The sequence below is a fragment of the Ambystoma mexicanum genome, chromosome 5p (genome assembly GCF_040938575.1).
Source record: "Ambystoma mexicanum isolate Mex_15411 chromosome 5p, UKY_AmexF1_1, whole genome shotgun sequence".
Lineage (NCBI taxonomy): Eukaryota > Metazoa > Chordata > Amphibia > Caudata > Ambystomatidae > Ambystoma > Ambystoma mexicanum.
The window spans coordinates 1,344,564,351-1,344,591,999 of NC_090930.1; the positions used below are offsets into that span (position 1 = coordinate 1,344,564,351).

The 27,649-nt window shown below is 45.3% G+C and overlaps 2 protein-coding genes across 2 annotated transcripts in view; one reads left to right on the plus strand and one right to left on the minus strand.

The window, feature by feature from the left end:
* The window catches only part of ATPSCKMT (ATP synthase c subunit lysine N-methyltransferase), a 594,428-nt gene extending 579,726 nt beyond the window's left edge, over positions 1-14,702 (minus strand). Inside the window, exon 1 of the mRNA XM_069613731.1 lies at positions 14,624-14,702. Within this exon, the coding sequence (XP_069469832.1) occupies positions 14,624-14,651 (28 nt within the window). The 5' untranslated portion in view covers positions 14,652-14,702. The remainder of the gene's footprint in view (positions 1-14,623) is intronic.
* Positions 14,703-15,010: 308 nt separating this feature from the next.
* Positions 15,011-27,649, plus strand: part of CCT5 (chaperonin containing TCP1 subunit 5) — a 120,208-nt gene continuing 107,569 nt past the window's right edge. Inside the window, exon 1 of the mRNA XM_069613732.1 lies at positions 15,011-15,332. Coding sequence (XP_069469833.1) covers positions 15,228-15,332 — 105 coding nt within the window. The 5' untranslated portion in view covers positions 15,011-15,227. The remainder of the gene's footprint in view (positions 15,333-27,649) is intronic.

The window sequence follows — 27,649 nt, forward strand, 5'->3', positions numbered from 1 at the left end:
AGCCTATTAAACGACCATCCGGATATCACCTTTAGAAAGAGTACTTCCATTAGAGACCTAGTGCTGAACAGCTATATGGCTGTAGAAAAGAGTGATGCTGGCACTAATTGGCTTTCTACATCCGGAAGTGGCTTCATGAAATGTACCAGATGTAAGATTTGCAAATATACAAAAAACTGTAAAGGTTACACACATCCAATCTTGAAACATTTGGTTTACATAAAAAGCAAAATCACTTGTGAATCTGAGCTGGTGGTCTATGTTTTGTTATGCCCGTGTCTTAAATGGTACGTAGGAAGTACCAAATGCAAATTAAAGGTACGCATTCTACAACACGTCAGAGCCATCATCAATAAAGACTGTACATATCCCATGGCCAAGCACTTTTCTGAATTCCACAATGGCGACCCAGCAACTCTTACATTTTTTGGCACATATAGGGTCATTCCAAGCCCTAGAGGAGGTGATAATGAGAAAACACTCTGACAAGAAGAGACCAAATTCATTCTCGATTTTGAGAGTAAGACCCCTGTTGGCCATAATGTTGATGAGGAACTATACACCTTTTTGGGGACTTAATTATTGCATAGAGTGCCCAGACAATATCCCTCATCATCAACCCAAAGGACCCTATATTATAATTCCTGATGTTTGGTTGTTTGTAAAGGTTTTTCCTTTCGTTTCTCCCTTATCTAATGTTTATAACATTTTTAATTTTTGGTTGATGTTTTTTTTATTCCATTCACTCCTTTATGGTAACTTGCAATATATGGTTGATTATGATCAAAGGCTATTTGTACGTGTAATTGTTGAAATGGGCAATATACAGATTTGGAAAATATCTGGATATTTATCAACTGTTGCATAACATATATGGCATTGTATAGAATATTTTTCTAGTTGTTTCTTTACATCCAGCAGGGTATATTGATTGCAAATATGTGTTGCTGTATTCTATACTTGGGTTTTCCCGCATGGGTCATATACGTATTATTGATCATAGGAAGGCAGTATGCACTTTATATCATGTCTATGCTGCTTTACGGATGGGTAACATACATTTCTGTAATAAATGAATGTTACCCATCCATGAACCCAGCCATGGCTCTCCTTGGTATTGGAATGCACAATGCACTAGCACTTTATAGTCTGCAATTTTGCACTAATAAAGTAACTGTGACACAATACATAGCATTACACTATATATGCACATGCTTACTAAATATTATGGTAAACTGTTCCAGTGCTGCTAAATTCCTTTCCAGTTGAACAAGGAGTTCTATACTCATATTACATTTCCATAGTCTGGGAATGTATATTTTAGACAAGGAAATAGCTTTTAAATACACTATGCACTTTAAACATGACCCCCAGAAATGCGTAATACATTTCTTCACCATATAACATCTTTGGTTATGCAACTAGTGGAATATAGTAGCCCTTTGAAACGTAACAAACAAAGCCCAAATCACGGAGAAAAGGATGATGATTTTTTACCTTGTCTTTTATCATGAAATAATGACAATAACTTGCACGTTTTATTATGAACGTTGAAAATAATGCTTTTATTTTCAAAAGCTAACTTTTTTCGTTCTTTGTGATATGGGTAAGATTGGCCTCGATAGCCCCATCCAACATGGCTACCAACCATATATTGACGTTGTAAGTCACCTTTTCTATGTTTATCACTATGGTGTGGTGCTGGGTTTAAAAACAAACTCCCAAAGGGGGAGGAGTAACTGTGAGCAAGCCACTAGGTTATGGCGAAACGCGTCAGGCGGCTGTCTGGCTAATGATATTATTGGGAAACTTTCCTTTTTAAAGAAACTGCTATGAATTAATAAAGGCTGTTTAAATGCACACAACCGGTGCAGTTTCTTTTTCAACTCGTGCTTCGTAATGAGGTAACTTGGAACCTCTTGTTTGGAACTGGATCGTGAGGAGTGCAGCTCGAGTAAATAGCGTTTTCCATGCTACTCTAAAAACAAATATATATATATATATATACACATATATATGCTTAACCTGCCTTTATGTCTCATTCTGTAGGAGTAGATGGCTGATGAGTCAGGCATGCATTGACATTACGTGCTATGGCACTCACCCAGCCAGAGGAGCGATGACGGCCAAGGCATTTAGTGTGGGCACCCGACTGGAGGACATCTTGAAGGCAGCGGATTGGACAAATAAGTCCACATTCAAGACTTTTTACTTCAAACCAGTCAAAAAGGTAACAACATTGGAGGTAAGTAAGCTTTAAACAAGCATATTCTGTGCCTCCAGTTCTTGACATAGATTTAAGATTTTCAACACATTCGTTAACGAAAGTCATAATTCTATTAAAGACACAGAGGTGAAGGATTATCCCACCCTTTTAATCATGTAATATGATATGATGTCATAATTTATGATGCAATTATGTGATGTAATTTCTGTCATGCAACACGATTATCCACCCCAGGAGACCAGAGATCTAAAATGTTCTTTATTTTCAGGTTCCATGGGAGATAACAAACAAATGGGAACATGATCGTCAGGGCGAAGTTCGATAAAGGTTAAGCGTTTATGGGAAGGAACGCAAATGGATGACCAGCGAAAGAAAGAGGAGGCTTTTAAGATGGTGGACAGATTTATGGATAAGATTATAGACTATTGGTGGAATAAGGTCAGGTGTTTGTTTAAGGACCAATAAGAGATGTACTAAAGATTTGTTTTTCGTAGAACATGTAGTTTTCTCGCTTTAGTGTTCAAATGGTTTTGTTTTGTTATGCTGCTTGAGTTAGTAAAGCATAAGAGAAGCATGATCCTTCACCGCTGTGTCTTTAAAAGAATTAGGACTTTCTCTAAGAATGTGTTCAAAATCTGAATTTACAGATATTATTTTGTTAGGGTGAGTATGGTGACCAATGAACAGAGCAGAGCCCAACTTCCATTACTCACTCAGAGGGAATCTAATTGAATTACTTTCACATAACAATTTCAAATATAAAATGGTGGGCATTCTTTTTTTCCCAAAATGCGCTTTGCTTTTATGCAAATCACCACATCACAGATGCACTATGGTGCAGCAACATCCAAAAGGCACTTCTAGATAAAATAGCCCGTTTACAATCTAAAATCAATGCGAAAAAAGACCTGTTACTCGCTGACCCTGATCACAAACCACTTCCTAACAAGTCACCTACCTTTGAGCCAACCTTTAAACCATTTAGTTTCTCACCCCTCTCAATTTGGGAAGTAGAAAACATCATTAGGAAACTTAAACCATCGAATTGCCAAGGCGACGCTTGTTCTGCTCCGATTATCAAAGCAGCAGCTCATGAACTGGCACCATTCATTACTAACCTTATCAACGCCTCCTTCAAAACGGGAGTAGTGCCTGATAACTTAAAAGACGCCTTAAAAGACGCCTGGGTCATCCCACTAATCAAAAGACCCACTCTTGACCCAGCCAACCTGTCTAACCATAGGCCGATAACAACTGTACCCTTCTTACTAAAGATACTAGATAGAGCAGCCTACCTGCAAATACAGGCTTATCTAGAAACAAACAATCTTTTGGGACTAAGGCAATCCGGCTTCCGACCTAGACATGGCACGGAAACTGCCCTAATAGATCTCACTACTCAGATTCAAATTTTAAAAGACAATGGCAAACTCGCAAGAAATTTGGCAAGAGGGCAGCCGTGAATGCAGTGCTAACGATGCTGAGCGCCGTGGCGCTCCTACAAAGAAGAACTGACTCATGGGAGTTGTGGTCCGATGGAGGAGAAGTCTTTAAAAGACTTTTGAAAAAAAAAAAAAGAGTTTGGCAGGAGCAGATTTGCCATTGATGTTACAGCCAATGATCCAGCGCCGTTGCTTTCCTGTTGTGCAGTGGCTCATGGGACCTGTAGTCCGTGGAGGACTACACCACAGTTCAAGGTACTGAAAAAAAATACGTTTAAATTTGCCGTGTTTTGGGGCAATTTTCGGAGTCCCTGGGCGCGCCCAGTTGTGCCCCTGCATTCCAGCATCACCGTTAGGCTGGAACGCATGAATAATGCCCCTGCGCCATGTTCGGAGCTCCGGAGCTGCAAGTGAAAGGAAGTGGCCGATTAGAAGAAAGCCCCCAGCAACTTTATTGAGCGTGATGACGTGTCAGGAAGGACACTCTTCATAACAATATGGGCTTTGGGAAACGTGCGATCGTGGATGTTTTATGTGCAATCTGCAAGTGTTCTTATGGATTACTTTGTGCGTCGTGCTCACGAAGACATGAGCGAATGCTGCGTCTGCTGGAGATGTATTTTCATGAAATAGCATGAAGCTGGGAGGTACAATTATTTTAATCACATCACTCCGGCATCTATGGGACACATGGCACGTTGTTTTAATTAATGACCGCTGCTCCTGGAAATTCTAGGACAGCTGGGGTTTGTTTACAGAGCGGGGCGCTCTGCGTGTTTTGCCAGGAAAAATGCAGAGCACGGAGCTTTGCAACCCATTTTGGCACGAGGCATAAAAAGAAGTGGAAGCAAGACATGGCAACGAATTTTGGGCATGGTAACGTGAGTGTACTGAGTGACTCGATTACACATGCAACTTTGGGATTGAGGTTTGTTTTAGAGCCATGTGTTTGAAGGTTTATGGTTTAGGCTAAAGGTGCTGCGTTTAAAGAGCACTTGTAATACAAGATAATTATGCAATTTTGAAACAACTAGACATGAATTTATATGTGAAGAGATGCTCATTTCAAGTTGTTGCTCAAACGTTTTTTGTCATGAGTTTATGGGGATTAATGGAGACTAATGCCGTGAGTTTGATTTGTTGTGCATGTGCAATGGATGAGGTCGTGAGATTTTGAGGAGTGAAATTGTAAAATGTGGAAAAAATGGAAATTATTTCTGCACAGCGTTTCTAATGAGATTGCAGGTATTTATTTTCAGGAAAAATGAAATGTTTTTCAAGAAGCTCTATGAAGAGGTTTTGTATTTGGACAATATAATTTTCATATTTTGATGAAGTGAAGTATGGTCCACAGTTTTGAGGTTTTAAAATGTAGAAATGTTCTAATCAGTGTTGTAAAACGTATACAATGTGTTTTGGGGAAACATTGATCTTTTCATGTTTAAATATGAAGTGCACCCCGGGTAATGCATAATTTTAGAAGATGAACATTTTAGGAAATGCAAATTTGTATGTGTATCTTCCATGTGTGTTGAAGTTGTAGAATGGACTGTCAAGTGGAGTTTGCGTATGTTAGCACAAAGCTTTGCGAGATTGGGGGAGTAAGTAACTCAAGGGTCTGCACATAATGCAGCAGGTTCTGCAATTGTTAGTGCATTTTAGTACCAGTTGTGTGTGAGTAGCATGTGAGTCTGTGTGTAGTGTTGCACATTGTTTCGAGTTGTTTTGTTGACGTGTGTGGGTATGCACGTTCGTAGTGGAGTAATTGCGAAATATGATGGAGTATTTAGTTGCATGCATGCAAAAGGGTTCATAGACATAATTTCGAATACAAAATATTCGAAAGTCAAAAAGTCGAAAAAAACCGTCGAAAAAAAAATGTCGAATTTTTTTTTTAATGACGTTTTTTTTCGAAATGGGGGGGTTCCCCCCCAACCCCCCTTTTTTTTATTTTTACCTATTTTTTTCACAGAAACTAGAGCCAAAAAAAAATATCGAAAAAAAAAACAATTCGACATTTTTTTTCTCGACATTTTTGATTCGACTTTTTTTACTTTCGAAATTATGTTTTCGAAATTATGACTGGACACCATGCAAAAGGGGTTAGGCTTATACACTTTGGCCAGGTGTATTTGGCAGTTGTACTAAAACCTTCAGGAGGAACCCCAAGGAGTTTGGACACAGTAGAGTGTTTCATTATTGGATACCTAAGGGCATGGGGCCCGTTTTCTTTTTCTTTAGGTTGTTGTGGAGTTCAACGCAGTTGTGCGTAAAAGGAAGGGAAAGGAGATTTTTTTTTCTTTCTCAAGTAGTGTATGTTTACATAATCGGGGCTACACTAGTTTGTCTGCGTTGTAGGTAACCGCACGGCAAGATGTTTCCTTTTGTTGAGTTTAGGGTTTTCCCTAGTTAGTTCTGTGATGCCAGGCGGTGCATGCGGGAGGAGGATATTTGTTGTTTTTGCACGCCAGTTTGCAAGTGGTATTAAATAGTAGTGGAGGGCACATAGTTTTTAGCCAGTGTTTATTTAGTATTGAAGTTGTGGACTGTACACTGGCATGGGTTACTGGATTTAATTTTCAGTTCACACCATTGATTTTTCATCCTAGTGGTGTGTCGGAGCTTTTGGGTTTTGCAAAATTTTGAAATTGCACAACACTACTGGTTTCTTTTCATCTGGTAGTGTTAAATTTTACATCTGTATATTGGGTTTTTGCAAATGGTGTAATTTGCAACACACTACTGTTTTGTCATCTGGCAGTATACTTATTTTTACATCTTACATAGTTTTTTTGCTATGCATTTTTACGCCAGATTTATTTTGTGATTGTGTTTTTTTGTGATCTTTGTATCGTGTGTCACTTTCCTAGATTTTTCATTCCTTTTTTCATGTTCTTTGTAGGGGAGAGGGGATGAAGCAATGTTAAATTTGTTTGGCATGTTTAGGACTTTTGTGATGGCCTTGTGTAAGTTTGCTAGATTTGTGGCTACACTATTTTTGGCAGGTTAGTTAGCCTCTTTGGGGGCGTTTTTGGATTGTACTCAGGTGTGGCAGACCTGAGGCCAGGAGTGGCAGTCTTGGCGGAAGGTGTTTAGTTTAGGAGGGTCGATGTTTGTAGTTTTGTTTGTCCTTTGAGGCAAGGTTGTGCTTGGTGGTGGCGGCACCAAGACCCTGGTGTGGCAGGCCAGGGTGGAAGGAGCACTAGTAAAATATTGTGGTTGTTAGTCCTTGCATGGTGGTGAGTTTGTGCGTTTTGTTTTGATTGAAAAAGGGGAAGGATGTGTTGTATCCTGCACATGTATGAATGAGGTCTGAGTCAGTGAAAGAGCTGAGTGGAATGTTAGGGGAGCTTGGAGTGTTCAGGCTCTTGGGGATTCTAAGGGGGACGGTTGGGGACTTGGAGCTGGGCAGGGAACCAGGATAGAAGCTAATGATCTTATCTCTCCTACCTTCTATTCTATACCTGTAACTAAGACAATAAAGCGTGTTCCTTTTATACATACCTGGGTCAGCCTGGTTCCTGCTCCTTGTTGTTACTGGCCCAGGGTAGATCCTGCAGGAGGCGGGATACATCACACCGCTCTTATTGCTTGATCTGTCAGCAGCTTTTGACTTGCTCAACCACCAAACGCTTTGCCACCACCTGAAATCTGCAGCTCGCTTTTCGGACGCAGCCACTGCCTGGATCAGCTCCTTCTTGGCTAACAGAACCATGAAGGTCTTTTCTCCTACTGACTCGGCTGAACCCTCACCAGTCCCTAGTGGTGTCCCGCAAGGCTCTTGCGTGTCCCACCCGCTCTATAATGTATTTACGAACCGCCTTTTCGATATCCTTGACTATCTGGGTGTCACGTATGCTAATTATGCGGATGACACCCAGGTACTCATTCCTATCTCTGGCGACTATGAAACTGATAGCAAAACCCTCAATGGAATATACACAGTAATACAAGCATGAATGGCACACCATGGACTTTGTCTCAATGATGAAAAAACTGAGTTGATTATCCTTGGTACTCACGCTAAACTGAAAAAACTAAATACTGCTTTCAAATCGTTCACTATTGATGGTAACCCCATCCCTGTCTCTAATAATACTAAAACCCTTGGTATCTACCTCGATGCCAGATTATCCTTCACCAAACAAACCAATGCAGTAGCGTCTTCAGCCGCCTACACATGTAAACTTATTACCGCATGTAGGCCGTTTATCTCCACTCCCAACTGCATTACTCTTGCTAGAACATTAGTCTTGTCCAAAGTAGATTATTGTAATGCCCTCTACTTAGCCACTAGCCGCAAAAATATTCACAAACTACAAGTAACTCAAAATAACACCATTAGGACAGCCCTCAACATCCCTAAGAAGTCGCATATCCCTATAGAGCACAGAATATCCCTCAAAGCTCTTGCCCTTACCCACAAAGCCAGGGCTAACCTCGCACCATCCTACATCTCTAACCAACTTACCCCACACACATCTACAAGACCACTTAAAACAACAGCTCAAGTTAACACTATGTCTATATCAAGATTCAAACTCCATAACTCGGGAGGAGTTAGTTTCCCTGTACAAGCCTCAAAGCTATGGAACACACTACCTGTTCCAATCAGGTCTGTAACCTCCTTCAACCTATTTAAACGCAACACCAAATGTTGGCTTCATGACCTGGACACAATGACAGTTTAACATCCTAGAGCTTAGATGTATTGCCTACCCACTGTACATATTGTAAATAATATTACTATCTGTCTCACCTTCGGCCCATCGCCTTAATTGCAACATATATGCTTGTCCCTGTTGTTGTGTACTGAGTACACAAGGGACGCATGCGCGAGCCTCCACGGAGTTCGCACATGCACGTTTAAGCAATAAAGGCGGTGCCCGGCAGTTCGCGCCGGAGACCGGAGCCATCACACGTCTCCGGCGTGTGTTCTGTGTATGCATGGGCGCGTGTGTATGTATGCCTGTGTAACGGCCGACGGCCGGCCCCCGAACACACAAAACTGGCGACGAAGGACGGGATCGGAGCTGTCTTCCCGTTTCCGACGACATCAGTGAAACGGAATACAACTCCGCAGTCGCGGACCCGTTCTAACAGCCGGCGGCCATTTTGAGTGCTCGTTCACTACAACGCACGCAGTGGTTGCGGCCCGTTTTGGGTGCTCGTGCGCCATCTGCCCGTTACAAGCAGCTGCAACAATTTTTGGACACTCCACAGCCCAGCTGGTGCAGGGCTGTGACACAGGAAGTGGCAGAAGAGCCAGCAGGAAGACTCTGCCACAGTTGGGAGCCGGATCACCCATCAACTTGCCAAGAAAATACTGTGAGTACCTATTGTGATGGGTGAAGAAACAGATGATGAGGGCGCCGTTGCCCCAATACCACGCAGAGTGCGCACCACTCTGGCTCCCATGCCTGAATTCGATACCACGGGGCCCCCATCGAAACTTGGCCCAAAATGGCTCATATGGGTCAAAAGACTGGAAATGATGTTCAGAGCCTCGGGGGAGACAGAGGACGAGGCAAAGATCGCCATCATGATGTACTCCGCAGGCACTAAAGTCCAGAAAATATATGACTCCCTCGATATTCCAGTGGCGACATATGACGCTGTCAAACAAGCACTTCGGGATCACTTCCTACCCTTAGCGAATGTTGACTTCGACAAGTTCGTCATGGGGGCGGAAAAACAACAGAGCGAAGAGTCACTGGACCAGTTTTGTGCCCGTTTGAGACACCTAGCAAGCTCCTGCAGGTGGGTCAACGAAGAGGAAATGGTCCGTAACCAATTGCTGCAAGGATGCTGCTCAGGAAAACTCAGGAGGCAAGTCCTGAGGGAACCAGGGCTGACTCTCCGGCAAATCCTAGACATGGGAAGAGCGTATGAACTGGCAGGGGCCAGAGGATCGAAAATGGACGCAGCCACGCATCCCAAGAATGAGGAGGAGGCACTTGCAGTCAGACGTTTCACACCTGGGAAGGCCAGCTGGACACCGAAGAGGGGAGAAGGACCCATGACATCAGGTACCCCTCAGTCGTGCTCTTACTGTGGATATGACCTCCCACACAGAGGTGAATGCCCAGCCAAATCACGAACATGCGGCAGGTGTGGGATACCTGGGCATTGCGCCAGAATGTGTAGGGCCACCATGCCCGTGGCAGCAAACAGAGGACCAGAGAGGGCAGATAGAGGTGGCGCTCGCACCGTGAGGGGCATATCATCCCTTGAACAGGACGTGCATGACCTACACATTGCCGAAGAAGAGGATGAAGAAATATTCTTCATTTCCAGCATCGCAAATGGCCCTGGAACTCGACGAAGACCCACATGTACTGTAGACATTGGATAAATTCCCACTCCAGTCCTCATCGACACGGGAGCTTCAGTCTGCGTACTGGCGGACAGACATTACAACGCACTTGCAGGCCCACCAGCCCTGTCGCCCTCCAAGGCTCAAATATACGCTTTTGGTGAAGATACTCCCCTACCCATCCAAGGGGTATTCGTAGCCCCAGTGACCCATGGCCAGAACAGCATCAAAGCGAGGTTTTTTGTTACCAGCGTAAGCCCGCACTCTCTTTTAAGCTGCGTGGCATCTGAAGCACTCAACCTTGTTCATTTCACTTATGCTGTATATCATACAGATCTGAACAGCCTGCTGACGCGCTTTGAGAAGCTCTTCAGAGGCATAGGGAAACTTAAGGCTGAGCCCGTAAGGCTCCACATTGATGGGTCAGTCAGACCAACGGCGCTGAAACATCGTCGCATACCGTTTCATCTGAGGGCTCAGGTGGAAAAGGAGCTGCAAGACTTAGTGGAACGAGACATCATTGAAAAAGTGGAAGGACCTACCCCGTGGGTCTCTCCAATTGTAGTGGCCCCAAAGCCCAAACAGCCTGGGGCTGTACGCATTTGCGTAGACATGAGACTACCTAATCTGGCTATAAAAAGAGAACGTCATCTCACTCCCACTCTAGACGACATTGTTGGAGAACTTTAGGGAGCAAAATTCTTTTCAAAACTAGACCTGAGAGCAGGTTACCACCAGTTGGAGCTCCACCCAGAGTCCAGATATATTACGACCTTTACAACCCACGAAGGACTATACCAATATAAAAGACTCAGTTTTGGAATATCCTCTGCGGCAGAAGTCTTCCAAAATGCCATCAGGGGGCTCTGTCCGGACTAAAAGGCGTCATAAACATGTCAGACGATATATCCTAGTTTTTGCCAAATCTGAAGCAGAGCACATCAAGCGTCTGGAAAACACATTTCACAGACTCCACAGCCTCGGGCTGACGCTGCACCAAGAAAAGTGCAAATTCCTGAAGAACAGCCTAGAGTTTTTTGGATTTGTCTTCCATGCGGGAGGCATATCCCCAGATCCTGAGAAGGTGAAAGACATTCGAGAGGCGTCACCACCCACGTCCCCGGCAGAAGTCTGCAGCTTTTCAGGGATGGTGAACTATTGTGGGCGTTTTATTCGAGATTTAGCATCCCTCTCTGAACCCCTGAGAGCGCTCACTAGAAATGAAGTGGCATGGACGTGGACTGGAAAGGAACAGAGAGCATTCACGGCCATCAAGGATGCTCTGTCTGAACAGGATACCATGGCATATTTCAACCCAGCCCGGGAGTCTGAAATTATAGTGGATGCCAGTCCAGTGGGACTTGGGGCGGTTCTCATGCAGGCGGATCAACAGGGATCCATGCGACCCATTGCATACGCCAGCAAGGCACTCACCGACACAGAGAGAAGATACTCTCAAATTGAACGCGAAGCCCTCGCAATACTATGGGGCTGTAAACATTTTAGATTATATATCCTGGGGAAACCTGTTGTAGTGGTGACGGACCACAAACCCCTAATTCCCATTCTGGCAGGCGCTTCTTCCAAACCGCCACCTCGAATAGAAAGGTGGATGCTATCCCTCATGGAGTACGGGGTGAAGCTGGTATACCGCCCAGGTACGCACAGCCCTGCGGACTATTTGTCTCGTCACCCCGGCGCAGGACGATCCAGAGATACTACGGAGGTTGCAAATTGTGTGGACACCATTCACATGGTCGTCGAGACCGCACTTCCCATTGCATTGACAAGACAAGAAATTGCCAACGAATCTAACTCAGATGAAGCGTTTCTGAGAGTGAAAGGTGCGGTAGCCACAGGAGCATGGCGGGAGCTCCTCATGAACAATGCAGAAACGCAAAGGGATTTGCAATTGCTCTGGAGTGCACGACACGAACTGTCAGTAACTGCCGATGGTCTCCTGCTGAGAGGACACCGGATTGTGATCCCCAGGTCACTCGTGCCGAAGGTCCTTCAGCTGGCACACAACGGACACCAAGGGATGACCAGAATGAAGGCACGTCTTAGACTCAAAGTCTGGTTCCCCGAATTGGAAAAGAGGGTGGAAGATTTTGTGAGGGCATGCATCCCGTGCCAAGCCACTAGCCCAGCGGAGAGAGGACCACCGATTCAGACCATGGCAAGGAGTGATTTACCCTGGGGGACAGTACATGCCGATTTTGGCTCTACCGGAAGAGGACTACACTTCCTAGTAGTAACTGACCAGTGGTCCTGATATCCAGAGGTGGAACTGGTCGAGTCCAAGGCCAGCGACCACACCACCCTAGCCATGGACAAGATATTTGCTACCCATGGTTTTCCCATCGAGTTATGTTCTGACAATGGGGCACCTTTTCAAGGGCAATCGTTTGCTCGATACTGTGAAGAGAGAGGGATAAAACACCGAAAAGTCACCCCACTATGGCCAAGAGCCAATGGGGAAGTAGAGCTTTTAATGCGCACACTAAACAAGGTGTTTCGCATATCCGAAAATGGAGGAGAAGACCTCCGACGGAATTTATTCGAATTTCTCCGGGAGTATCGCACAACTCCACATCGATCAACTGGAATAGCCCCGGCGGAAGCACTTTTCAAGAGGATACCAAGAGGACTCATACCTGAATCAGAAGGGAGACAACCAGGAGTGATCGACAATGACCAAGTACAGTCAGAAAGGTCATTGAGAAACGATAATGAAACAGCGCGGAGAAGACTGCCTGAAAAACAGATTGCAGTTGGAGATACTGTGTTGGTACGAAACCGAAGACCAGAAGGAAAGTTGTCGACAACTTACGAGACCCAACCACTGGGTGTAACACACGTGAAAGGTACAATGGTCACCACAGCCAATGCCAGAGGAACCGTCACCAGAAATGTGTCATTCTTTAAGCGCATCAAGCCCGCAGGTAGCGAGACAACAGCGGAACAAGTCCCGGAACAAGAGGCAGAGACAGGGACAGAAGAAGCCACTCCACCTGCAGATCCCGAGACATCGGAGGCCCCTGGTGATGCGGCACCACGATACCCGAGCAGGGCAGGACGACGACTTCCACAGAGGTTCCGAGACTTTATCATGGACCCTGCACCATAGGCGGGGAAATCTGTCGTTGGAAATCCGAAGAAGGAACCAGTTTGTTTTCTGCAGTTAATTGTTAATTGTTTGTTTCTGGGGGAAAAGGAGGGATGTTGTGTACTGAGTACACAAGGGACGCATGCGCGAGCCTCCACGGAGTTCGCGCATGCGCGTTTTAGCAATAAAGGCGGTGCCCGGCAGTTCGCGCCGGAGACCGGAGCCATCACACGTCTCCGGCGTGTGTTCTGTGTATGCATGGGCGCGTGTGTATGTATGCCTGTGTAACGGCTGACGGCCGGCCCCCGAACACACAAAACCTGTAATACCAATGTATGTATTTATTTGTAACCGCATCTATTGTAACTGTTGCCTACTGCTTGCTAATGTAACTGTACTCTTATGTAACATGATCAAAAAACGTACGCGCCCATATGCCCCTGGGCCTGGTTGCGCTTTATAAATAAACTAAATACAAATACAAATACCAGGCTTGGGATCCATGAAGAGATAGGGTGTGTGGGACACGGCTGGCGCCACGCCCCTTACAGCCCCACCCCCCCACACACACTTACCCACAAGAAGGGGGGAGGGGTGCCACACAGTATTTTTTGCCATTTCCAGCACTGTGTATAGTTGCCTTTCACGTATTGTTAGCTTGGTGATTACTGAAGCCTGCCTCAATTTATATTCATGAGTGCATATTGAGTCAATAGTAGGCGGTAGCCTATAGTGGTGGTTTGGGCCAGAGCAATGTGCTACACTACGAGAAATTAGATTTTGTTTTAATCCAAGCATATAAAGGAAATGCTACTAAGTAATCAGTGTATTATACACATGCAAAAACCAAATGGCCCAAGTGCACATTGTAAATTATTTAAAGTGTGTTCACATTCTGTGCACCGGTTAAACAATTTAAACATATTACTTTTCCTATCAAGTAATAGCGGAACTTTAATCGCAAAGTCCTCTTTCATACAGCTCCATTCCGAAATGGCAGCCAAGTGGTGTAGACCAGAATGACAGATACGAACGAACACGCTGTGCCCTTGTATGGACAAAATGGTCAGATAATAAACAGTAAGAGGACAGCCGATGTGTAACTTTCAACAAGGAAATATTAAACTGTTAAAGTGATGATATAACAAAATGTTCATTAACTCAAGTAATTTCAATAAACAGAAAACATTAGCTCAAACGATCTTTGTTCAGTTGTTCTTGAGAGGCAATCCGGTAGATACAGGAGCCGAGAGTAGCACGTGCCAAGAACCAAGGCCGACCATTCTTCCTATTTCTGTGGCATGCACAAACCACAAATAACTAAGACGTTTTGTCGGAAAGAAAACCTAAATAGCATCTTGTTAAATTCATGTACTGTCTTGATTATCATCCATAAAAGATTGAAAACGTGTGAATCCTATCTTTCTATATTAATGCACTGTCTTTCTCAGTCACTATAAAATGAAAAGAGATGATACATGCATATCAAGCCCCACTCGCTGAATGATCTCATTGAAAGCCTTACTTACCACCTGGTCGGTGTGTACTGGAGGCCATGTTATGGGCAGGCAAAATACGTAATTGGTTGGGAATGTTCTATTGGAGGAGCAATATAGGGCAGTGCCATTCTGCCCTGCCCTAACTAGGAAGAGAGAGCCGCCCAATGATGCCCACTAGAACTGTAACCAAACGATTTAGCGGCCGGTATTATAGGAGTGAAGTAATCATAATGAACAAATATAACCATTTGTAGAACATTAATACATTGAACGATTAAACTGTTTTAGTATGTTTAGTTTGTAAGTATACATTATCCTAGTAATAAATGCTATACGATTATGTTTTCTCTAAAATGGTTGTAATTGCCGCCCTTCGCCCAGATAGTCAGGCGCGATTAGGCATTTTGTAGTAAACACACTTCCCTTCCAAGATGGATGCTTTTTAGTATTACCACTGCTGGGCGGGGAGCAGGCCGAGACTCTGACATTTAGTATCAGGCGTGCTCTTGTACGATGAAGTCCTACCTCTAGTTTTCACTGCGGCTGCGCTGGCTGGGGCTTCTGGGAGCGGCGGTTGGGAATTGGTCGCTAGCTGCGTTTTGGCCTCTCTCGTGCTGGTCCTGCAGCCGACACCATGTCTTCCATGGGTACCCTCGCCTTCGACGAGTATGGCCGGCCCTTTATCATCATTAAGGACCAGGATCGCAAATCACGACTCATGGGATTAGAGGCATTGAAGGTAAAGAATGGTTCGGAACCGTGACAGAAAGACAGAGGGAAGGGAGGAACGGTGTAATCCGCGTGAAAGTGTATCGTATACTGACAGCCTCCTGTCATTTATGGAGAACTTGAATGTGCGCTCTGTACAGCGTGCGGTGACATTTCGTTTGCTGACTTTATTGTTTGACCAAACGGATTTTTGGGACCTTCATGGAAAGAGGGCATCCTTAAAGCGAACTGTTTGTTGCTGCCGGAGCATGGCAACCTCAATGGTAGTAATGGTAACCTGCAACACTCATTTCTTTAAAAGAATGAGCAGTTCAGGCGCCTGAAGCTTTTCATTGGGGTTGATTTTTAGGTTGCCATGTGACCAATATCGCAGGGCATCCTCTGAATAAGGAGGCGCTGAGGAGCGAAGGCCTGATTATCCTTTAAGTGACAATAGTGAAGTAGAGTTTCATTATGCCCAGTGCACATCCGGTAGGGACGCCCTCCATATATCATCGTGGCTGAGTAAAGCGAGCTTGTCACGAATGTTTATTTAATAATTACATAAAATAAAATCCAGTTTAGATTTAAAAAAAACAATTTTTTTTTATTAATCTTAACAGACCCTATAAAATGCATTCAAAGGAAATAATGGATGGCAATTTAAGCAAACGCGCAATGTTGGTAGAGAGAATAACCCAATTTTAAAAAGCGAGGACGAGATCCCATATATTAAGATTTAAATACAATTGTTTCTTTGTAATATTAACTCTCTGTAAAGTATTCGTGTAGTGTATTCGCGTTCTCTTAACCTTGATCTGTTGGCCAGCAATGTTAATATGCCTTTTCAGTATTCTCCTCCTGGTCCCATTAGAACAAAATATACTATAGACTGCATAAAGTACCCATTAGGCTAGGGTGATGGAAATGATAAACTGGATCCCACCAGTGGGGTTTTGGCGGGGTGGGGGTGGTTGGAAGTTAAGGGGTAGATGGGGGGTGAGGGGGGGGAGAGGACTCGGGAGATTTTCTCAAACCCTCCCTGCCCTTTTTCCTTTGATTAATACATTCATTGTAAAATAACCCAGGAAAGAAGAGCGTTTTCTATAATGTTCCAAGCGATTTTTTCAAACGCACAAAGCTGTAAATTATACATCATCTAACGTGCATATTCACAAGTCGGTCTAGTGGGTGACTTTGGCAACTTTGGTTTTGATGAACGGAATTCGAATCCCGACTTGAGCAACACAAATTTATCGACTACATTAAAGGGTGCACATGGATTTACTGCATCCGGGGATGCATTTTTTGGCTGGACGTCAGATCCTGGAAAATCTGTCCCAGTGACCAGCGTTGGATATGATTAGGGTAGGACATAGGATTTGAGTTAGGGCTGCGAGGAATGATCCCACACACAGATGGATTAGATGCATAGGGCCAGGATAGGGTTCGAGTGTGAGTTAGTGTGGGTCCTAATAGGACATGGTTGGCTGCAAACCTATAGAGAAATGAGTTATCTTTAAAATGTACAGAGATGGTAAAGGGCTTGGGGCAAAGATTTGGTCTTGACTACACTGAGCAGCACAGGATTGGTCACCAGTTCCAGCGCTGTGCTCGGAGGATGGATTCCTGCAAGAAGTGCAATATGAGAAATGTATTTTTTTTTTAAGACTAAATCTTTTGTACTCCCACATGGCACTTGCCACTTCTTACTAGCAATTTTCTACCCATCTGTGTCTCATTGCACAGCAACAGTGGTAGAAGGTGCACAGAAACAACAGGCCATGACTTACTCCCGGCTCAATATCGATTCATGAAAATGGATGAACTTGGCTATTTGTTAATATAAATGAGCTGTGAGTCGGCCAGCTCTGCACTAACTATACTTAGAGAAATTATTTCCGGATCTGTTGTGAGTCTCACCATTGGGTAACTTGGTCCCGCCCCCTTTCCTAGGGAAGTGGCTTCAGACAATTGGGGCTGCAACAGCCCGGGACGCCACAGGCACTGTGCTGGCTGTAGTGCAATTGCCCCTTCTCCCCATCCAGTTACTACTGGTCTTTTTAGTCCGGAGTGTACAAAAAGGTGCCCATATGTCTCTGAAGTTGTGTCATCAATGTTTTATATTCTATACCTTTTTCTCATCTTCCTTGTATTCCCTCTACATGTCTTTTCTAAAGGGACTCTGCTTCGAGCTGGGTTATTGCTCCCTACAAATGGTTCAAGCTTGGTTATTGCTCCCTACAATGAACCTGTAGCGGTCAGTCTAGCGCTAGCTCAAGCCATTGTGGAGTACAGTATTTAGACTTTCTGACTGATGTAATGTAAGATCTTGCTGTGCCATGTGGATACCCTTTTTGTGCTAGCTACTTCTGTTTGAGTACTCCGCTTTCATCTCTTTTTTTTTAAAAAGAGAAAACGATAGCAGGCCACTCTTGGCTTCTCTGTGCGCATGTACCTCGGAGCTGCTTTTGAGCTCAAACCAGACTGCCTTCTCCAAGATGCTTAAATGGCAGACGGCTAGATATTGATTTCCTGGTAATTGGGATTTATCGGGATCACAGCTGCCACTTAGGAAAAGCTGTGGGCAGTGCAATTATTTCATGCAAACGTTTCAGAAATGATGCTGCACCACAGGTTCGAGTATAATGAAGATGGTACTCAATCTTCTTAAAAAGTATATATTAAGACTTCTATACTCTAGCCTGGTGGACAGATGTATAGAAGGCCAACCTAGTATTGTGTGAGGGACAACCCTAGGAGCTGTTTCCATATCAATTCAAGGTAGGTGGGACTGTTGGGGAGAATTCTCATAAGTGCTAATTCCCTTCACCTTGGAGGCCTCCAGCAACTCTGGATTTTAAGGACTTGATATTTTTTTTTCAACCTGGAAAGAGTGTGAGCCGTCCCACTCTTTCATGTATTTTGATGTATGTTTTACATTTGTGTTCTTTAACTTTGCAGTTTTAAGATACTCCATAGGCATCTTTTCATGTGACACAGGAATGTCTTTTTAGACTATTCCCAGAGAAGGTTTTTAAACCTTTGGGAAAACTTTCCCAGGGAATGTAAAGTGAAATTTACTTTACCAGTCTTTCCAAATTCTTAGACCCAGCACACAGATGGGTGCCTGCTTTGGAAAGGTTGAGCCTTTTATCTTGTTTTGGAAGAGAGCAATTTCATTGGCCAGTGCGTTTTGAATGTTAGTGCACCATACTTTATCCTTAGTTCAAGTGTCCTCGGGCAGGATGTGGGGTTCCATTTTTCATAGGATAAGAGTTCCTTGGTGCTGGAACTGGCTTTGTTGATTCTTTGTTTGTTTCACGTTTGGTTCGGAGTATTGCAGCTCTGTATTTGACTGGGCTTTTTAGCAGGCTACTTTTATTCTCCTCAGTGGGGAAGTTTTTCCGCATGACTTCAGTTTTCTTTTTTCAGAGTGCAAGGCTTTTAGTTGGGGTGTAATTCAGCTGTGCTCTAGGTTTACCTCTATGCATTTTGAGAGGGGCGAGCTTGCGTGATTTTTGAATTGTATGTCTACTAGCGTGGCTGGTTCAGTAGGTGTGGGATTTAAGATGGGGCGCAGATGAGGTACAAGCTTGTCTAGTGATGTTACGTTTACTCCTGGTCAGGGATGGTCTTGAAATTGTGTGCTTTCTAGTATATTAAAGGACAGTAAATAATGGTATGTCCAGGTCTGTGGTTCAGTAAAGGTGATTGTTGTCTCTCAATTGACATCAGCCACCCAGTCTAAGGTTCTGTCTTTGACGTGGGTAGGTTGATTGACTCTTTCTGTAAGGGTGTTACAGTGCCACAGCGTGGTGGTCACTAGGGTCATTGAGACCAAGGTTGAAATCTCCTAGCACTAATAATTGCGTTGTGGGTTTGGTGTTTGCAGATAGTATTAAGTTGATCTCTTCCTCAAAGCACCCGATGTGACCAGGAGGTCTATAGATGAGGTACACGGTTATTGTGTGTGAATCGGTGATGGGTAATTTGCCGTGAGCACTCTTAAGTCCTAGACTGGTCTTGGCAATGCCACCATCTCTAGAGCCTTCTGTCTGCTCTCAGGATGGTGTAGTTGTCAGGGATTGCAGGTAAAAGAGGGGTACCAGCTGCTCCGTGAAGCCACGCCTCGGTTATAGCTAAGAAGTCTAATTTCTCTGAATTAGGTCGACTATGTCTACAGCATGTGCTACCATTGGTCTTGCTTTTTGATTAGGGTGCCTTTGATCATCTGGGTAGTGCTGTTAGCGGGCGGTTTGGGACAAGGTTTTTCTAGAGTGCCTTTTATGACTTGGTTTGGAAAGTGAAGTTGTTGAGCGAGGGGGAGGGTCTAGGTTTAGTTGGTAGCCTAGTCTGTAGAGCGTAGGGTCTAGGGCCGAGCTTGTTTCTAACTCTAATGGAGCAAGGTTTATTGGGTATTGGTTTGGCCGCAAAGCGTGTGATCCATCGGATAGGTGTTAGTGCAGTCAGAACCTGTGAGGGTCACTGTATCTGTTGGGGTGCTTAGTTCCCAAGTTTAACTCTGGTAGGAATTTAGTAGGTCTGATGGAAGTTAGAGGGAGGCTATGCCTGAGGTTTTTAACAAAAAAGGGGATTGCCTGATAAAATCCTGGGTCCTTCAGGCTAAATACTTGTCAAACAATACGATGTATTGTTCACGTTGGAAATTGCAGACTGTGACCTAAAGTATTAGGTTATTTGTATTGATGTTATTGATTGTATGAGAGAGTGTGCATGAATGGAATGTAGGGACGAATGTTTATGGATCTGAAGTGAGAATAAATATTTTACACTGAAGTGGTATGAGATTTATTAAAGATAAATTAGCATGTTGTCATCTCTATCCAAGGGTCCATTTTCGTATTGTTTGAGGTGGCAGGAATTTAGTGGGTTTGATTCCCAAGTAGTGGTAGAGTCTTGAGTGGACATTATGGACTGCCACTCTGTATGTCGGGGATCTGGAGCTGTAGCACAGATGCTAGTATCCAGTAGAGTTGGCAACAGTTAAGCAGCTGACGGCATACATAGTATAGATAGATGTAGCAGGGCTGTTGGTATCTTCTGTCCTTTCGCCCCTTCCCCCACACCTTTGTTCTGTGTTTCTTAGGTTCAGAGTTGCTCTTCCTCTCCTGTTTTTTAGGTTGTCTTTTAACATGGCACCAATAAATATCCAAAAAACTGAATGCTTTTTCTTTTTAAAAATGAGTGCAGCTTTACCATTGGGTGCTCCTTTTTAGATATGTGCAAACCTTTGTTTGGCCATTAGACTGGGAATTGGAAAAGGTTTGTCTGACCAGAGCCCATATGAGGTGTGTTCTGAGCAATCGCAGGTATAGCAGCCCTGACGTTGTGTTATGAGCCATTACAAGTAGAGCATCCCGGATGAAATGTGTGTTCTGAATCACTGAACATTTAGTACTATGTCAGTTATTTTTACAATTGAGTGTTACCTGTTTCTTGTATGCATATTTGATGCAGACTCATAGGCACATAGGGTTAGGGCACTGGCAGTTCTATCTGAGGCTTGCCCGGCATAAATGGCATGTCCAAAGCTCTAAGCCTGTTTGGACTATCCTACATTAGTCAGGAGATTCATGAGGCTTTGAAATGTGCTAGCATTTTGGCAGTGTGACTCAGTAATTAGACATGGGAGAAGCAGAAGTTTTGAAAAGCACAAGACTGAGTAGAAAGGATTGAAGTATGGCAGCAATGCCATCTTCTCACACTGTCGGAGGTTGGCGGGAAGACCTCAGACACTGTTCTTGGTCTATACTTTAGATTGCTGCAGAAAATGCCTGCGCATGTTCATGCTTTAACAGCAGCTCTGTTAAGAAATTCAGATACTGTCCCAAAACATAGCAGTCTTGCTAAGAAATGTGGGAATAATGCATCAGCCCTGCTTTAACTATTTGGCATTGTTTTATTTGGGTTGGGCAGCGTGGGTGCCCGATGGGTGATGGAAGATGCAGAGTGAGAGGGTTGGGTAGCGGGGGCAGGTGGGGAGTGAGTGTAAAGGTAGTGGGTGGAGATGGGGAGGTTGGAGTTGTAAGGTGTTAGCAGGGCAGAGAGGGTGTTGGATGTGAGTGGTGGCGGAGATGTACAGGTAGCATTGTTGGAAGAATTTCGAAGGAGCTTAAATTCCGGAGGTCGGCAATAGTAGGTGTGATGGAGAGGGGGGTCGGGTGTCCAGGGAGGAGAGGGGGATGGGTGGGAGGCAGGGGTCTGTTAGGATGTCATAGAGGATGGTGTATGGGTAGGAGGGGTAGTTGAGGGCGAAGTAGAACGTGCTACTAGTTGCGTCTCTTGAATGCTTGGGAGAGTAGACGGTCTGACCAAGTGATCAGTGTCCTTTCTACTGAACCATTTGTAGCCTCTTTGGAGATATTGGCAGTTATTGGAAGCTAGATGGATAGCTAGCTTATTGTGGAATTTGGAATCTAAAGTGGTAGATTGAGACCAGTGCTGCCTTGGTGTGGCTTAATTCAGGGGTTGAAGAGACCGGACCAGCGCAGTTTGAGTGTGCTAAGGATCAAAGCAGTACAAATTGACCCAATGAGGCTTTAAGTTCGAATCAGAATTCAAATGTGGCGAATCCTCCCAGTAACAAATTCCAATGTAGTGAAGTGCCAGAATAGCAAAATTCCAAGCGCTAAAATTCGATGGCAGCAGAACTCAAAACGATGGCCATCACGGTAGCAAATTCAAATGGCAAGGTTAAAAAAGCAGCAGAAAAAAGGTGCAAACCTCAGTGGCAAAATTCAGAGTGGTGAAACTTGACAGGAGAATCTTCAAATGTGGTGAAATCTCACAGTAGCAAGGCTCAAATCTGGTGAGACCTCAGTGGCAGTATTCCAAGTGGCAATTTAAAGGCCATACAGCCCAAAATGGTGCAAACCTCAAAGTAGAAAAAGCCAAGGGTGGCAACATTCATTTTTGAATGTGGCGTAGTGTATAAAGAGAAGATAATGTTGCCTTTTTGTTTAAATGGTTTTTTCGTATGCAAAATACTACAGTATTTTGACAAGACCTCACAATGGCAAAAAATCAAAGGCAGTGAACCTTGCAGTAGAGGAAATTCAGTGTTGCGCCCTCACAGTAGCAAATGCAGATGCAGTGAACCCACACAGTAAAGTGGAAGATCAAGGTGCAAACCTAGTAGGATAGTTCAAAAGTGGCACAATGTAAACTGCGGTATCTTCAAGTGGTGAGACTTCACCATAGCAGGATTCAGACTTTTATGAGTACATTAGGTTAGATTTTCATATTTTTGCTAAATCCCCCTCACCTGTGAGACACCAGCACTTATGCTGGACTTGTGGAATATTTTTCTATGTTTCTGAGTGAGTATTGCCCAAGGTATAAAGTCCCTTTTTGGATTGACTCAGTCTTACCCCTTAGAGTATGATCCTGGCTGTCCACACTGGTGCCAACCCGGGTGGGGGGAGGGGGGGTGTTGTGGAGTTCAAGTAATCGGTTGAAGTAATGCATCCAGAGTGAAGGGTAGTCCCATCGCAGAAGAATTTATGGGCACGTTCCCGATTAGTGAGGCAGAAGGAGGAATGAGTTCTAGACCATATGTCCACCCATTCCCTAGGTCTGCCTCCCATTGTTCCATGTAGGGGAACCTTGTGGTGAGAGTATCCTCCTGTAACAGTTTGTAGAGCGTGGAGATTTCCCCCGCAGCAGCAGATCCTTCAGGGTAAGCTCAAGAGGGCTGGGGGCACGCATAGCTGCTTGTCGAGTTTGGGGATTGGAGCACCAGTGTTGCAGTTGTGCATAAGAGAACCTGTCCATTTCAGTTAGTTGGAAGGGGTGGCCATTCTCAAAGAGTTGTCCCAGGGATTCACGCCCCCCAGCAGTTCACTTTTTGCAGTTCAGGGGTTGGGATACCCTTATGTTTTAATGCCCCAAGTCCCACGTTTTAAGGGTATGTTTAGTGGTGGCCAACGTCGCAGCCCAGGTTTCCCGTAACGGGGACGTAATGTGTGGAAGAAAGCGAAGGGGATGCGAGGAGGGATTGCTCCATTTCGGACGTCCACACCCAAACATGCGCCAGTTGTGACGCTACCTGGTATGTACGTAGGTCGGGGACCGCACGCCTACCAATCTAGAACTGCCCATCATGGCCTTTTGGGAAATCCTTGCCTTGCTACCTTTCCAAATAAACCAAAGCATTTTTCTCTGCATATGTAGGAGGGACGGGGGGCAGTGGGATCGTAGTGGGGAGGGAGTAGCAGGCATAGAGGAATCGTGGAAGGAGATTCTTTTTGCAGACAGTGATCCACCAGTGAGCGAGATCTCCTGTGAGGTCCATGGTTCCGGATCTCTTTAGCTCATTAAAGATCGGGGGGAATTCAATAGGTATACGCCTCCAGGACGTACTGGGATCTGGACCCCCAGGGGATCGGGCGTAAGGGTTCTAGGATCTCTCGTTCCCCAGGTCCCAGGCCTACCCCTAAGGCAGTCAATTTCTCAAAAATGATGGCAAAATCTGCCACCCTCCCAAAGCTGTTAAGCTCTTTAAGGGCTGACGTTTGGGAAGGACGAATGTATGTTACGGATAGCAGCACGTCATCCGCATAGTGAAATCTTATGTTGGGCGGTGGGGATGGGGAAGGCCTTTGATGCCCGGGTCCAATCGAACCTGCTGGGCGAGGGGCTCCATTACCAGGACAAACGGGAGGGGACAAGGCGCATCCCTGCCTGGTTCTACAGGTTAAGGGATCGGGTCTGAAAGATAGTAGTTAACCCGAAAGAGCATTTTGGGGGACCGATAGTTTACCAAGACGAGTTTCCGAGAGTTTGGCCCAAAGCTAAAAGCTTCCAGTGTAAGGTGTAGAAAGGTCTGTCTACTTTATCAAAGCCTTTGGAGGCGTCCAAAGCCAGCAGTGTCAGTTTATGTGGGTCTTGTTGCGATATCCACTTGATTCTGGGCCCTACCAATGTTGACCTATGTGTTATGAAACCAGTTTGGTCTGGATCTATCAAGTTGGGAAGGACATTCGCTAAGCGATTTCCTAAGGCTTTTGAATAAATGTTGCCATCAATGTTTAATAGAGAAATTGGCCTATATGAGCTATTTTTACTGGGGCCTTTGTCTGGTTTAAGAAGGAGCACGGTTATGGATTCTTGCATTGACTGAGTGATGGGTCCCGAAACACCAAATGAGGAGAGGGCTGTCAGCGGGGCTACCAGTTGGGGGCAAAACACTTCATAGAACCTTGTTGTGAACCCATCTGGGCTTGGTGCTCTGGGTTTTAGGGACTTGATGGCTGCCTGTCCTCACCTGTGTGGGGTGTCAAGATCCTCTGTCGGGCTCCTTGAGTTGTGTAAGAGCGGCACCCTGTAGGTTCCCTTTTGTTCTGCTTTGTCTCAGGGTGACGCCGACATTGTCTCAGGGTCGCTGCCAATCGTAGTTTATTCTGGTACTCGTACTGGGCCTTGCCTTGGGGGTTGAGGAGGCCCACTATAGTGTTCTTTCTCTTCGCTTAAGCCAATTTCTCCACTGGGAGCTTTCTTTGTTACTAGCATAGTAGCCCTGCTTAGATTTAGCCAGTAGGTGCGCGGTTTCCTCTGCGTAATGGGCTTCCAACTTCCTCCAGGCCGTTTGTAGGGCGCGTTGGGTCCTCTTTTTTTCTCTTATGATGGGCCTCTGCTTTTTGAACCTTTTCTTCAAGATCTATACGGGTCTGCCGTTTGCGTTTATGGAATGCCACCCTGTGTGTGATTAGTAAAGGCCCCCACACTACTGCCATCATGGCATCCCATGTGTTAGCTGGGGAGGTGTCTTCAGTCGGATTTTCCTGACAAGTTCCTGATAACTGTGGCTATGGAAACGCTTAGTGGCATTTCATTCAGGATGGGGTCATAGAAGTTCCCACGGCATCGAGGTAGAGCAGGATCGTGGGCTTGGAGGATCAGTGTAATCAGGGCATGGTCAGAAAGTACCCTTTTGTCCCAATGGTCACGTTGTCAACAAAGGCGAGGACTTGTGTGGAGGCTGGTAAAAGATAAATTTGAGACAGTCCTATGCTATGTGAGAAGAAGTCCCTTTCGCCAGGGTGAAGCACTGTCCACGTGTCCACCACCCCCAGAGTTGGAAGCAGATGAAGGCTTGTGGCAATCCTAAAGTCTCTGGGGGTTGGCGGATGTGATCTGTCTCATGCAGGGTCTGTGACCCCATTGAAGTCTCCTATGATAATTTGGCCTTCAACAAAGGGAAGGAGGGTCTCGTCCAGTTCTTCATAAAATGCCTCCTGCCCTTCATTGGGAGCATAAACCGAGACAAGGGAGTAAAGCTGTCCATATATAAAGCCCTTAACTGCCGTGTAGCGTCCCTCTGGGAACAGTAGGGTCTCTAATTTCTCAGGTCGAACATTCCTGGCGAAAAGGATGGCTGTACCCCCTTTTTTGGTTCTATTAAAGGCCAGATATTGAAGCGGGAAATTCCTGTTGCGAAGGCGTGTGAAATCTGAGGGCATAAGTGTTTCTTGCAAGAAGATCACCAAGCTTTCCATATCCTGAGACCGTTTGAATGCTGATTTCCGTTTGGAGGGGGGAGTTCAGTGTTCAGTCCTTTAATATTCAGCGAGGTGAACTTCAGTTTCTGGTGTGGTTGGGGTACCCCTGTGGCGTCGGTGTTCCCTGATCACGGGGTTCGGGCCGGGTGTAACTCAGTCGCCATCCGCATTTTTGTTATGTGGGTTTTAACATGAGCTTCCAACGTGAAGCCATAACTGCAAACTCGTGGGAAGCCAACCCTTCTCTGTCAGCATGTCCCTGCCAACTGGGCTAAAACTGTCTTGTGATTCAATCCAAGGGATTTCAGATGACATCCGCCTCGGAGTCGGGCATGGGCCGTGCGAAGCCCACGTGAGGTAGGTAATTCTTTTGTGTTCCCAAGCGTGTTGGTGTCCCCTGGACCGACTGAATAAAAACATTTGGTTTGAAGGGGACGGTGTTAGGGCATTGGTCCCTGTTCGTCTTTTTGTCTATCAGATCCCAGCAGGGAGTCCACTCTCTTTTCGCCCTTTCTGGACCTTTGTCCTAGTCGTGTGCTTCGGTTTTGGGGAGTGCCACAGAGCCAGCTTTTGGCGAATCAGGCAAGGCTCCATCGTTCTTTTCGGGTGAGTTGGGATGCGAGATCGAGTGAGCATCTTCCAGGTGACAAATTGTCCGGGGAACCCTTTTGTACGAGAATTGGAGAGCAGTAGGGAACAGCCAACGTTATCTGATGTGTTGGTCCCGAAGGAATAGTGTCAAGGGCCTTGGGGCTCTCCTGAATAGTTGCATTGCTAGATTCTGGAAGTTCTGAAGGTGGGAGGCGGGGGGACCTTGAAAGGTTAGGTTGTCTTGGGAGCGATCGCCATATTGGCTTCCTTGGTTGGATAGAAATGGACCTGGGTAATGACATCGGGGGCGGGGGGGAATCGGAGTCCACTCCCCGCGCCGGGATCAGAGTCTGTAGAATGAGTTGGGATTTATCCAGGTGTGGCAAAAGAGATTGAAAAAGGTCTCCCGCGTACTCTGCCAGGTTTTGGTCCGGGACCGAGGAGGGGGCACCCCTGAATATGTAGATTGTTTCACCAACCTCTGTTTTCCAGATCCTTTTTTTGAAAAAAAAATTTGTATTCCAGGAACTCCCTTTTGTTGAGTAGGGATTGGATTGTGGTGTTCCTCCAGAAGCGTCGCTGAGTGTTCTTGGGTCAGATCTTTCACTTCCCACACCCTCTGTACCGCCTCTAAGACCCACTGTTCTGTCCAAGTTTAGTGGTGAGTTCCGCCATGCAGGATCGAAATTCAGATTTAATGTCCAACATGAAGGCTTGTATGTCACCCTTAGTTGCCAGCTGGCCAGCACCATCTGAGGTGGTTTACGGTGGGGATTTTGGTGTTTGTCTTTTTCCCCTTGTCAGACAGGAGCAGCATGGTAGAGATGTTAGCACTCTTCGAGAATTTAAGGTGTTCAGCCATTTCTACCGAAACCTGGGAAATCTTGCTGTAACCTTTGAGACATGGTAAGCGGGAGAGAATGAGGACGTCCACGAGGAAGAGATTAGAATGCTTTCTTGGCCTCTTCGGAGTGGGTTCCCGGATGCAAGTCTCAAGCAAAACTGAAGTGGGCACTGCACCCCAGACCACCTCTGCCTAAGGGGTGTTTGTGCCTTCTCTGTCATAACGAGGCTGCGGGCTCTCTGCGTTAGGAGGAATGCTGCTGTGCAGTCTGATGCCAGGAGTGATTTTGTCCTATTGGTGCATTGTGCTTCAGTATGCAACGATCCCCCTACGTCCAAGGCCCATCGAAACACCCCAGGTGGGTCGCAGTTTCTGTGTCTGGAGCATCAA